This window comes from Salarias fasciatus, chromosome 18 (genome assembly GCF_902148845.1).
Source record: "Salarias fasciatus chromosome 18, fSalaFa1.1, whole genome shotgun sequence".
Classification (NCBI taxonomy): domain Eukaryota; kingdom Metazoa; phylum Chordata; class Actinopteri; order Blenniiformes; family Blenniidae; genus Salarias; species Salarias fasciatus.
The window spans coordinates 9,810,770-9,824,661 of NC_043762.1; the positions used below are offsets into that span (position 1 = coordinate 9,810,770).

At 44.3% G+C, this 13,892-nt stretch overlaps 2 protein-coding genes across 4 annotated transcripts in view; one reads left to right on the forward strand and one right to left on the reverse strand.

Annotated features, from left to right (window-relative positions):
• svilb (supervillin b) overlaps nt 1–5,913 on the forward strand; it is a 32,867-nt gene extending 26,954 nt beyond the window's left edge. For all 3 annotated transcript variants that reach the window (XM_030114527.1, XM_030114528.1, XM_030114529.1), the window contains 9 exons: nt 70–221; nt 306–411; nt 505–712; nt 801–934; nt 1,028–1,183; nt 1,421–1,564; nt 1,676–1,797; nt 1,891–2,046; nt 5,094–5,913. In XM_030114527.1, coding sequence (XP_029970387.1) covers nt 70–221; nt 306–411; nt 505–712; nt 801–934; nt 1,028–1,183; nt 1,421–1,564; nt 1,676–1,797; nt 1,891–2,046; nt 5,094–5,180 — 1,265 coding nt within the window. In that variant the 3' untranslated portion in view covers nt 5,181–5,913. The remainder of the gene's footprint in view (nt 1–69; nt 222–305; nt 412–504; nt 713–800; nt 935–1,027; nt 1,184–1,420; nt 1,565–1,675; nt 1,798–1,890; nt 2,047–5,093) is intronic.
• Nucleotides 5,914–7,636: 1,723 nt separating this feature from the next.
• LOC115405390 (acyl-coenzyme A thioesterase 5-like) lies at nt 7,637–9,900 on the reverse strand. The gene is made up of 4 exons (XM_030114954.1): nt 9,885–9,900; nt 9,168–9,667; nt 8,401–8,603; nt 7,637–8,245 (listed from the first exon to the last, which is right to left on the reverse strand). Exons 2-4 carry the CDS (start codon nt 9,619–9,621, stop codon nt 7,637–7,639), a joined length of 1,266 nt encoding a protein of 421 aa, XP_029970814.1. The 5' UTR covers nt 9,622–9,667; nt 9,885–9,900.
• Between the last annotated feature and the right edge of the window lie 3,992 nt (nt 9,901–13,892).

Below are 13,892 nucleotides of genomic sequence, written 5' to 3' on the forward strand. Positions count from 1 at the left end.
AACGTGAACCATTCATTGACTGAGTGAGCTGGGTGAATTGATGACCTGAAATGTGTGTGTGTGTGTCAGTCGGTCGCCGGCTGAACCCCGAGGCGAGGAGCAGCGGGCCGGGGAAGGAGAAATGCTGCTACTTCTTCTGGCAGGGTCGACACTCCACGGTCAGCGAGAAGGGGACGTCAGCTCTGATGACGGTGGAGCTGGACGAGGAACGAGGAGCTCAGGTGCTAAAAACGTGCAATCAGTGCTTGTATAGACGTCCGTCCTGTCGCTAATAACGGAGGCATCCCTTCATCTCCTGCATGCAGGTCCAGGTGCAACAAGGAAAGGAGCCTCCGTGTTTCTTGCAGTGCTTTAATGGAGGGATGATCGTCCACGCTGGCAAAAGAGAGGAGGAGGAGGAGAACACTCAGAGTAACCATCCTGAGAGACAATACAATTATTAAGAAGAAACAAATGGTAGTCTTATTTGGCACTGATGAATTCTCCCGCTGTGTGTGCCTGCAGATGAATGGCGTCTGTACTGCGTGCGGGGCGAGGTGCCGGTGGAGGGCCACCTCCTGGAGGTGGCCTGCCACTGCAGCAGCCTCCGCTCCAGAGCCTCCATGATCCTGCTCAACATCAACAAGGCCGTCATCTACCTGTGGCACGGCTGCAAGACGCAGCTGCACACGCGCAGCGTGGGGAACACCGCCGCGCTCAAGATCAAAGAACAGTCAGTTTCGGGACAGAAATGAATGGCCGATAATGAAGGGGTTCATGAGTGTGTGTTGGATTTGATTTGTGTGTCCTGTTGCCTTCAGGTGTCCTCTGGAAGCAGGCCTCCACAGCAGCAGCAAGGTCACCATCCATGAGTGCGATGAAGGGATGGAGCCTCCGGGCTTCTGGGAAGCTCTGGGGAGGAAAGACAGGAAGGCCTACGACTGCATGCTGCAAGGTACTGGACAGGTTTTCATTTTCTCACCATTTCCCATGATTCAAAGTGGAGGAATTGCCTTCAGCATACAGTCTTCTGGCTTGTTGTCTTCAGACCCGGGCAAATTCAACTTCACCCCGCGGCTCTTCCAGCTGAGCAGCACATCTGGAGATTTTGTGGCGAATGAGTTCTTCCATCCGTCCCGAGCGCCAGACCTGGTCAGCTCGCTGCCGTTCCTGCAGGAAGACCTGTACAACGCAGCACAGCCCGGTACGGCCGAGGGACACAGAAACTCTCTGGCTGCTATTTTTCAGAAAACTTTTCAACTGTTTGATCTGAATCAGAGCTGAAGAAAATTTTCGTTTGGCCTCAAACTTTACATCGGGCCGTTTTAGTGTCTGTCCAGCAGTCATCAGGGAAAAAGTTTATTATGTCACGAGAAGAAACCTGTCGTAATTCAACCAACTTTATTTCGACAACAGTAACGTTTTCCTCTCATCGCCACAGCTTTGTTCCTGGTGGACAACTTCCACGAGGTGTACCTGTGGCAGGGCTGGTGGCCTCAGGACAGCGAGAGCACCGGCTCGGCTCGGATCCGCTGGGACGCCGACAGGAAGTGCGCGATGGAGACCGTGCTTCAGTACTGCAAAGGTGTGGAGGCGTGAGGGGAGCCGATGACTTTCATGAGTCGACTTGACCCTCGTCATGACACTGTTTTGATAGGAGCTCATAGTTGCTGTACCGATTTGTCTTCAACTGCAGAGAAAAACGATAAGAAGCCCCAGAAGTCGTATCTGATCCACGCCGGTCTGGAGCCGCTCACCTTCACCAACATGTTCCCCAGCTGGGAGCACAGAGAGGACGTGGCTGAGATCACAGAGAGGGTCAGCAGCACACACAGCCATTATCCATAAAAAACAAGTTCCTCCACCAGCAGAGAGTAAAAACCCCCGTGCGTTTGTGCGTTGTGGCGGCAGGAGGCCGAGGTTTGCCACCAGATCATCCTGGTGGAGGACGTGTTGGCGCGGCTCTGTCAGAACACCTTCCCCCTGGATCAGCTGACGGCCCGGCCGCTCCCGGAGGGCGTCGACCCGCTGCGGCTGGAGATCTACCTGTCCGACCCGGACTTTGAGGTCAGCAGAAACTGCGGTCCACAGCCCGGGGCTCTCAGAATTTGCTGATCTTGTTTTTTTTTTTTTTTTTTTTTTTTTTTTTTTTTTTAAGCGCAGGACAAAAAGCAAACCAATGGAGGAATAAAGAGAAGGGAACATGTCAGAAAATTTTTGTAGGAATATTTAAAAAAATCTTTCAAAATCCCCGATGTCTAGTACTTTTCCCACTTAATTTTCAACTTCAAGATTTACTTGATTTCAAATTTCTTCTACTCTTTATACTGAGATGAAAAAAATTCTCTATAAATAATGGCACAAGACAGGACTGGATTTGTTTTCAAACAGTCATAGATAAAGAACTGCATGGTGGTGTAGTGGTTTAGCATTGTCGTCTCACAGTAACAGGATCCTCATTTTGAGCTCAGGCTCAGAGGCCTTTGTTTGTAGAGTTTGCATGTTCTTCCGGTTTGCACATGGGTTTTTTTTTTTTTTTTTTGTCCTCCCACAGTTGAAAAACATGCATCTGAGATCTCTAAGCTGCCTGTTTGTGTGAATGTGAGTGTTTGGATTTGGACTGTGCCGTCACCCGAGTTCAAATATCCACAATTAGGAAACAAAGAAAAATGCAGTGAATCTAAAAAAACAGTTTCACGGTGTGCTGAATGTAAACAAATCATGTAAAGTGTGTCCGTTTACATGAAACAGTTGAACTGAAGTGAGTCGAGATAATCAAATTGTAATTAAAATCCAGATTCTGGATTCAAAATATCGTCAGCCAACCTCAGGCGTAGTATCCATCTAATTCCATCTAACTCTCATTTCACAGACCAAGTTGTAGCTGGATTCAGGTAAGAAGAGTTGCTCGTGTGATTCATCCGCTCGCTCGCTCTCTCTCTCTCTCTCTCTCATGTACACGTAACACTGTCTTTGTTCTTTATTTGGATGGAAGAAATCACTCCTGCCTCTGGAGTGTGGTGCTGGTTGAAGAGAAACAGGTCACGCTCGGCTGCACAAACATCTCAAATGTTCTGAAGCAGTAACATTGTAATGAAGTAACGAAGTAACATTCAGAGTTAGGACTTTAGAATGAAATGACACATTTTTATTGTGCTCATATAATTACCTTTTTTTATGTGGTTTCACCAACTGTCTTTGAAGGAAAAAGCACAATTAATCAATTGTAATGCACATTTGTGGCCACTAGAGGGCGAACAAACAGTCCAAAAACGAGCCATTGATGTGTAAGCATGGTGCTGTAGACTGAAAAAATATGAAAGAACAGGCTTTTTTTGTTCTTTATTTCATCATGCATGCACAGCACGTATGGTAGCTGCTGTTTAATTATGTTGTATGTAAAATACATGAATAATACTTCAGATATCTTACTGGTGGATGAGACAAAATTTGATAAAAGTTTCAGGAACTACCCTAAAACATATTTTTGAGATAATACTGATCGAACATTTAGCACAATTTGACATATAACTAGCTGATATGTGATTTCTCTTCGACCGCACCACATTCCGGTGCACCTCTTCATGTAAAAACTCCACCGACGCCTGAGACTCTCTCCTCTCCGAGCTAACAGGATCAATCCACTGATTCACCATCAGCTGCACTGCAGTCTGACTCACACTTTTCTGTCTGCGGAGCACAAAATGACTGCATGAAGAAACACTGGATGTACGAGTGGTTTGCAGATGTGTTAATCCTTCAAAAACAGCACACAGAATCCTCAACATGGTAACAGTTCAGTCAATACGCAGATCTCTTTTTGGAAAAACAGTTTTATTTATCAGTTATGTCGCGACTCCACACGGTTCTTTGATTCTATGCTTGGTATGAAAAATGCCTTAACGACTGACTTTAGATTATTACTATTTATTTAAGTACAGCCAGATGTAATGTTCAGCGCTGGACCTTACAGGGAAAGATGTTTAGTATTTTGCCCCGAAAAGATCCTGATCGTTGATGAAACAGAGCTTTTTTTTCCATGTTCTTCTGGGCTGGGCCTGCCCCGATGTCAGCTGCCAACCGAGGGCTGACATCCTTATCGAGTATGTTGTGAGTGTCGGTATCTCCGGAACATGTGGGTTATGTTTACACTTCAGCAGAACATGTTATAAACTTGGTGTGCTTGTCTCAGGAACAAGTGTCACAGCAGCCGGATGTGCAGTTGATACAGTTGTTCCATGGTAGTAGTGCTAATTAAAGTATACACCTAACAACCACAGGAAATAAAAACGCACAGTTCAAGAACAGACATTCCATATGTCTGTTCAACTCTTTGTCAGTAGAGTTTTGAAATTACTGATGCTGGTGTTGTTTTTAAAGGTAATTAAAGGCTGTTCACTGAGTTCTGAGTCAATTTTGGTAGAAATCTGAAGAAGAGCTCCTGACTTGAACCATGAGAAAACTCAGTTTGAACACTATGTATGTACTTTGTGATCAAACGAGCAAAGCTGCATTGTGTCCAGGAATGTGCAAAACGCTCCAAAACACTGAGTCCTGGCTGTGAAATGATCACTTCAACTCACAGAGACACTTGATTAAAAACACCGGCATGCCCTGTTCTTCAACCAGTAGCTGATGAGTCACACAGACTCACAGAAAACCTGAACTTACAGGCTATCATGGTTCTGTTTTACCGATCTCGCCCACTCAAGATGAAATTAGTGCACGAGGCCCCTAAAGTGAAATGTGTTTTGATGGCCGTGGCGATCCGGTCTGATGGGACGGTGGAGGAAAACAAGGTCACAGACACGTGGAAATAAAATGAGATACTTTGTACGACGTTCCACTGGTTCACCCACGAGGATGTTACTTTGATCTGGTGTGGTCGCACGCATGATAACGGTCCTCCCTGTTTCACTCCTTGAATCAAAAGAAAAATGGTTCATGAATAACCTGAGGGACACAACAGCTTGTTTGACTTTCAGATTCCACAGATTTTAATACAACTCCTTCTGGTGTCCTGATGTAACAGCTCAACTTCACAGGTGAAGTGGAGTCCAGGACTCAATTCTCAGGTCATTCAGGTCCGTTTCTCTTTTTTTTTTTCTCCACAGAAAGCTTTAGAAATGAAGAGAGAGGAATACGAACGTCTGCCAGGATGGAAACAAGTGAACTTGAAGAAGGCAAAAGGACTGTTTTGAGCAAGTTTTATATAAGTTCTGTATTTATCGGAAGATGGCACGTGAAGCGGTCGAGGACTGGACTCTTGAAACTGAGTTTGGTTTTCTGTTTATCGGTGGGAACGCAGCGGAATCAGAAGAAAATGAGACTGGAGACACACTGGCCTCGCTTCTTGTCTTAGTGTTTTACTTCTCAACCTTGTCATTACTGAACTACAATAAACTGAGGCGGTCTGGGGCCGGGTGAAATCACACTTTGGTCGATACTTGGTGTTTTGGTGCGTCTGGAATCTCTTCCCAGCCCTGCAGCCACCGCTCACCGACTCGAGTCAAAGGAAGTGCCATGCTGTGGTTGTGTGCGACTTGTATATAATGTTTGTACACGTGCGTGTAATGTTCATCTGTGTACATGTGTGCGTAGGTGCGTCTGTGACTTTGTATCTATGTAAAAACGAACCCTGTGGCGTCGGATGCCGTGAGGAGGGATCTCTCCGGATGCCGTCAGGCCTCGGAGGAGAATCGTGTCGCTCGCCTGTGCTGCACTGCTGAATTGAGTCGGACTCTCTGAGGACGACAGGAGCTGTGACTCAAAGGTCCGACTTTAACGACAAGACAAACTGCAGCTTGATGAATCTGAATGTATAGTGCCTTGCTTTTTGTGTACAGTTTATATACAGAAATTCTAGTCTGCATTTTTCAAGACTTTCTTTGTGATATAAGACATAGTGAATTAAATCACAATAATGCTCCACCCAGAGCCTTGAGTCTGTTTTTTTTTTTTTTAACATTAAAAGAGTCGTCGATGGTCCAGGACACGGTCTGAGTTTGTGTACATGCTGGTGCAGGATGTTCTTCACTCTCAAGTTGACTCCCAGCAGTTTCAGACATGTACAAGATGAGAGAAGTTTAGATAAGATATGCATTTATCTTTTTCACAGTGGAGAAACTACAAGGTTGTCAGCAGCAGCACACACACTGAGATCAACGCATACTAACCATAAAAAAAAAACTGCAAACATAAGTATAAAAATCACATATAAAGAGAATAGCAAAAGCACAGAATGTAAAAAAAAATGATACATATTAAAATGCACCTACATCCTTATCTAGCTTAATACAAACAGTATTCAGAAACAGAAGTGACTGTGATGTATATCACGGCTGAGTTTGTAGGGAAAAGTCCCGCTGAGCTTAATTGCAGCCAGCAGAAGAATCTGGGTGAGACCACGTTCCAGCTACGTAACGTGGCACATTTGGTGACGGCTGCCACTGTCTCTGTGCTTCCGGCTTCAGCTGAACGGACATTCTCAGCCATAAAGCAAATAAAGCCTGCGCCAAAAACACGACGGGTCACAGCCGACATTCCGATAAAAGATAAAAAAGCTGTCAATGTTCAAACAAAAGTGCAAGGACAACCTGTTTGACAGAGTACGGTAATTGATCTGTTTCCTAGAAAGACATGAAATGCATTTCGGTTGTCATTTCATGATGTTAATATTAATACTTTTGCCAAATAAGAATGTGGCGCAGCTCTGGCTGTATAGAAGGGCATTTATTGAATTGTGTTAATTGGGTTTCTGGTGTGAATGATGACCTTCATTCTTGCTACGTGAGAGATGCAGTGCACTATTATACAGTATTTCTGTGTATCACTGAGGCCTAGATGTAAATATCCTCGGCCCACCACTGAAAGAAGATGAAAAATACCTTTTTAAGAAGAAAGTTAAAATTGTTTATTTTTTTTAAAAAGAAAATAAAACTGGCAACAAGATTAAACAAAATTCAAAACACACTAAACTGACAAAGGAAACAAAAACCTCAGTCTGAACAGGTGTGATGGCAGAACCAAGATTGGAGAGTTCAGACATCAAAAAATTTCAAACTTTGTAAAAGAATTTATCTGCAAGGCGAAGCTGCCTGCTGATCAGCGGGTGAGTGCATAAGGAGACTGAGACACTGATTAGTAATGAGGTGCAGGTGAGTGAGAAAACAGGAAGCCACGCACAGATGTGCACAGTGTCTGCAGCTTTAAGTATTGCTAGATGGCAGGTGTGCAGCAGAGGGAGCGAAGCACAGGAGGAACAGCAGAGGGAGGGTGACCGGCAACAGGAAGGGAAAAACATTCAAAGACAGGAGCGAGAGAGATTGAAAAAAAAACGTGAGGGGAAGGAGAAAACACCAGAAACATGATCGAGGCAGGAGGTTGAGCTGTTTTGTTAAGAAAAATGGGCAAAAATGTCCGTGTCTGTTTATGCAGAGCTGGTAGAGAGCCCAATAACACAGCAATGATTTTAAGTGACAATACAAATCTTTCGTTGTTTTCGAGGGTCTCTTTAAATGACAGAGCCACTGAAACTGCAACTTTCTGAAAATGCTCGGGTCTATCTCTTTGTAGACGATAGAAATGCTTGGGCTGTGCATGCATGCATGAACCACCATTAGCCATGGATTCAAATATTTTTAAAATTAAACTGCAGCTACAGCTTTGCTTCAGCTGGTGGACCGTCACATCTCAGGTGAGTCCTGAAGAACTCCTGGATCTTCATCCACAGGTGGATCTCAGCTGCCGAGTGGGACCCGGGCTCACCGCCCCACAGCACTGGCTTGCCTATGAGTGAGTGTATGCTGGAGGGGCAGTAGGGTCCGTAAGGTGGCTCTAGGTAATGCCCGGCTCCAGGGTAACACACACTCTCAAAGTTCTCCTTCCAATGATGCTTCAGTCTCTCCACCATCTGCTCCATGAAGCCCTTGCTGTCCCAGTTCAGGTCGTCCTCAGAGGCCACAAAGAGAAAATGTCCCTTGGCTTGTTCAATGGGGACCAAAGTGTCCTTGTTCTCCTCAGTTGAAGACCTGGTCAGACACCGTTTACACATGTAGGCCCCTGACTCGGTGACTTCAGCTTTTGCCAGATCAGCATTTAATGGGGGGAGGATTTGTTTTTCCTTATAGAAGAGGGGGAACGCTGTGTTGGCAGAGCAGCCGTTGATCCACACTGTGGCCTCAACACCCGGCAGAAAGGAGGCGACTGAAAGTGCCAGATCTCCACTTTTGGAAAGTGATATTACTCCAACTCCTTTACCGCCCACCTGTGAACAAACACACAAATTAATAAAAATCAAAATGTAAAGAAAGCTGGTTCACTGATCCTCCTCCTATTAAGTTGATCACACACTACGAGCAGGATGCTAATCTTTAAAATGTACACAAAGATCCATTTACTCTCTTGTATTCTTCAACTCACCTTGTTTTGTGCTCTTAAAAACTTTATCGCCTCTTCAAAATAATCTAAATGGATATTCCTGGTTTCATTTGAAATGTCACTGCGGCCGTAAAGCGAAACTGTCAGAACTACAAAGCCTCGGCTGGCAAGAAGAGCGGATCTTTTCTCCGCCACACCTCCTCCCAGAGTGTACAGATCCAGCAAAGCAGGGAAAGGACCACGCCCTGCAGGACAAAAACGTACGGTCAAAACCAACCAAACAGACTGAAGACAACCGAGCAGCGTTTTAAAATCCACCAGAAAAAGACTAAACGAAGGTGTTGATGTTGAAAACTCGCACTGAGAAGAAGAGGGACAGAGACACAGCATCACAGGAGTCAAAGAACCTGGGGTTTGTGAGCATCTTTGGCAAAGAGTGAGGAGAAGTATTCAGTCTTTGTAACTTTCACAGGTAGTGCACGTCTGAGCTTACGAGTGGACTCATTCAGCCAAGGTTCGGTCAGAGGCTTTACGGTCCTAAAGGTCATTGGTGCAATGGAGTCTGAAATCTCAGTGCAGAGAGCATCAATCAGTTTCATACAGGCATTCACATTAAGGTCGCCAAAGTCATCTAGAGAAAAAGAGTCATCTCAAGCAGCAGAAAACTGCAGAGTAAACGTTAAAAACAGTCTGTGGTGGAAAGTGCAGGCAGTAAGAGAGAAAATATCTGACAAAATGGATGTCTGTGGCAAGGCGAGGCGAGGTGAATAAATTAAATGACAGAATTTTAACGGTGTGGATGGACAGACCTGGAGGAATGAACAATACTCCTCGAATATTCCCTTCTGTGACAGGGACTCGGCTGACCCCGTCTTTCATCAAAAGCCTCTCATTGGTCGCCTCTGCTAGCATCTTGCCCTCCCCTTCCTCGTGCACAGAGAACTTCACCACATGGGGTTGCTGCGAATTAGCTTTTTGAAACCTCCTGTGCGGGATCTCTGGCCTCATGGACCACAGCAGGCCCATGGGCTCCACCCCGACGTAGCTCCCACTGAGCGAGGGGTCTCTGCTCAGGTCGATCTCGCCTCTCTCGTCTGCCCGGTAGGTGGCCTCGGAGCCGAACACCATGTTCTTCTGATCGATAGATCTGGCTCTCATCGTGACCACCTGCCTGGACCTCAGCCCTGCCACCTTCACCTGGACCGGCTCGTCAAACAAACAGCGCGCCCTTGGCAGCAGCCACAGTCTCACTTGGGACGCCATGTTCCCAAACTTTGTTGTTCTTTTCTTCAAATGTTCAGGCTGTTTTCTGTAAAACAAACATGAGAAGTTAGCTTCAGGTGAAAAATAATATTGTTGGGAATAAGATCAATAGCCTCAGCTTCTGATGCTACTTTCAAAGAAAATGTAATATTTTTTGGTGTTGAAAGCAATTAAAACGTCATTAATTTATGTTAAATAACAAACTCCTCGGCCTCCTTTAGTGATAAGGGCACCAGCTTTTCAGTTTTCAAGGTGAGACTCACTGAATTAGAGACCCAGCCCAGCTCTGCACCTTGCAGCTGTCCCTTGTAACGGCAGTGTCCGGTGCAAGCCGAGTTCAGGAAGCTCTGGACTGGTTTGAGGAGCTTAAAAAAAAGCAAGAAAGCACATCATGTCCTTACAGAGCCACCGTACAGCATAATGAAGAAGCAGATCACTGACAGAGATGTTCACAAATCTTTTTTTTTTTTTTTTTTTGCAAGTTCAATTCATGTCTCAAGTTTTTATTCACAAGCAGTGTTGTGCATGTTACTTTTAAAAAGTAGGTAAAGTTACAAGTTACTTCTTCAAAAAACTCACTGAGTTACAATATTTTAAACTAAGTAATAACTAGGTAAAGTACTGATTGAGTGACTGAAAACAATATGCTTAGATATGTTAAAGAATTTGGATCTTTCTTAACGGAACTTTAAGAAGCATGTTGAATTATTTATCATAAAACTGAAAATATGATGAATGAAATAAATGGACACCTGACAGAATAATTTACAAAGAGGAAACACCACATTCAGTATTCAAATGTTGCTATGTGAAAATAACAGAGACTTGTGCTTTGCTGTGTTGTATTTGTATAAATAAAGCTGAAGTGAATTGTCTTGAGTGAGGATTTAGAAAAGCACTGGCATAAAGCAAAACCTCCGCCAAACAGCAGCTAATCTGTTGATCTGCTGAAGCGAGGAATGCTGGAAACATTTCAGAAAACCAGTGACTACAACCTTCCTATTTTGACACCTTTTCTTAGTTTTCCTCCAAAGCTCACTTTATATGATGACTGTCCTTTGGGAAACGTACAAGATAAAGCATTTCTGATTACAATGACTGGGAAATTTATGTTCACATTTTTTAAAAAGCCATTAATCAAGGTCTTGATGTTTGCTGTGAATCTCTCTCTCTCACACACACACACACACACACACACACACACACAGTGAAATTATGTATTTCTCCTACCTTGTGGGTCTATCCTTGCTTCTTGAACAGCCTTTCACTGCACTGCAGCATGCTCAACTGTTTGCTGACAGGTCACTGGAGGGGGCGGGGCCTAACTCAGGGTCACAACTATGTAATTGCAGTTGGGTGATGACAGACAAGATCTGACACATGTTCCCCAAAAGGGATGAAATTAGAGGCCCACAAAAGGCCCGACACTTTAAAAAACTCAGTGAGGGTGTGGTTCACCAGGACAGCTCAGCAAAAACGGTGCTGGCAAAAATGTTGAAGTTTGTACTCAAAGTTGTACTTGCTCTTGTTAATTATTACTAAAGCTTGTGAGTGTGTGTGTGTGTGTGTGTGTGTGAATTGTAGGCTGAACTCCATGGAGAGGAGCAGCAGGCTGAAGAAGGAGAAATACTGCCACTTCTTCTGGAACTTTTCAGTATTTTTTTAATAGATTTTTTTCCCCCAAACAAGATTAAAAAAAAAGAGCAAAACAAAATACATACAACTAAATTTCAGCTGCAGCAATTTGAGTATCACAAAAACACCAATAACAGAACCAGGCCCTCATTCCGTGTTTCTCCATAAAATTATTATGTAAATTGAAAATTCACACTCACATGGCCTTCCCTCTTGACAGTGTCACATCAGCATTGTGTATATAAAAAAAATATGCCTCATATTGGGGCCAACATTTGTTCAGAGCTTCTCTCCATGATAAATGGACTTTTCCAGAATCTAAGGGCCATCCTGGCAGCTGTGATCGACTGTCAGGACAGGAAGACACACATCCACAACGTCATCCTGAGCAGCGGTGTGCCACAGGGCTGTGAGCTCAGCCCTGCCCTGTTCACTCAGAACTGCACCGCCAGATGACACCACAATAGTTGGACTCATCAGCTATAATGAGGAGGCTCACTTCAGGGAGGAGCTCCGACAGCTGGCTGAGTGGTGTTCAGAGAACAACCTGCCTCTGAACAACACCAAAACCAGAGAGATCATGTTGGCTTCAGAAGGTCTTTCCCTGCCTCTCCCCTCCCCTCACTCCAGCACGAGCTTAAGGTTCAGCCTGCACATGCACACTGTGCAGCCTTCAGACTTTAACCAGCCACGAGCAGTACATACTGGATTACTGAAGCTGCAAAGGAATTATTGTGTTCCTGTTCCTTCACTAATGATTCTGCCAATTGCCGATGACTGATTGCATTCAATGAATTTTGGTTGTGTTTCTTTCCAGCGGCGATAGTCTCTCGTCTCAGCATTCCCACTTTCATGACAGTAAAATCACACCTTGATATATGAGGCAGACTAATAGATAATCTTGCCGACGCATGTATTTTCAGATCCACTCACAAATCCAGTGTCAGCGCAGTTGATATGCGAGGAGAAACCAAAACTTGGTAATTTTTTAGAAGCACCTCTGTGTGAATGACGATGAGCTGCTGCTGTTGATCAGGGGTCTGCAAACCTTTATGACCAAAAGAGCCATTTTTGTGACTTTCCGCCAAGTCAAGTTGGTCTGGAGTTGCAAAGCAAAATGAGGTGAATGCAGCTCATGAAGTTTCATATATAGTTCTGATACACATAAAAATATATCTCATAATGTATTTATTAAGTCAAGGTTCAGAGTAGTGAACATTTTATTTAATTTAACCTATTTTTGTACTTGATTTTCACAGTTTTGCTCCAATTTTCAAGTATTTTTTGTTGGCAATTTTGAAATTTTAGCAGTTTCAACCAGTTTGCATTCTTCCAAACAGTTTTGCATGCTTCTTTCGAACCATATTTATGTTTTTCTTTTAGAAATTCTAGACACCTTTTGTTGAATCCCTTTAGTACCGAGAGTGGCGAATCATTTTGAATAGTACTGTGGTGTGTCACTACAATAAGAATAAGTTCAATGTTCATTCACGTTTCATATTTTGAAAGCTTCTTTGAGCCACTAAAAAGAGACTGAAGAGCCACATGTGGTTCCAGAGGGCCAGGTTGCAGACCCCTGGTAGATGAATGGGGCGAGGTGTAGGTGGAGGGCCACCTCCTGGAAGTACCCTGTCACTGCAGCAGTCTCCACTCCTAGACAGCACCATGGTGAACAGCACCATCCAAACTGCTCCTCTCCAGACCAGGAGAGGATGCCGCATGCCACCAGAAGGCCGGCGCTGTGTGACTTACTGTCATTGAAAAAAAGTTGTTAAAACAACCACATGCAGACAACAAGTGGATTTCAGGAGCACAGCCACCAAGTTTGACAGTTTGTTGGTGACTACACTCAAAATATACACTCAAACACACGATTCTGAAATCTTACTTTGTCTACATCATCAAGAGGAACACCACTCCCCCCCCCCCAGAAGAGGATCCTGCCTTTGGCCAGCCCCCGGATAGGTGGTTATTGTAGTATCTGTTGCCGTAGGTTCATTAAGACATTCATATTTTAAAATTGTCTTTTTCCTCATTGTCTCGCTACACCACATTTTTGAAAATGAAACTGAAACTTAAGCTGAAATGGTTGACGGGATGTGTCTCTGACTGTGCCCCCACCGTGTGTGAGAGAGTGGTAGTGGCCAGATGCGTTCAAGTGCATCCCAGAAAGTAGGCTGTGAAAAACAGTCTGTTATGAAGAGGGCTCCTCAGAGCCACTTTTTAGGCAAACTCCAAACATAGGATGAATTTGGGGCAAACAAACTTATATACTATGTTTTTGGGCTTCTGAGATTTATATGACGTGACTGGAAAATAGCATAATAGGTCCGTTTTAACTAACAAAATCATGAATCTGTTCACCTGCTCCGGTGCTATGTTGTGGACCATCAGCTTGTGCATGAGTGACAGGCGTCTCTTCCATGGCATGCTTTAAAAAGTTTCTGTTTTTGCCACATACACATCAAAAAGCACGGGAAGCTGCACGTGCAGAGCCACAAAACGACAGCACATCTTGGGGAAAAGGGACAGGTTTAGGAATGGGAGACTGAAAAGAGGGCTCTTTAATGTTAAAGGTGCATTAAGGAGTTTGCACGCTTTATGTGAAACAACGCCCCCTGCAGGCCGTGCGCGTA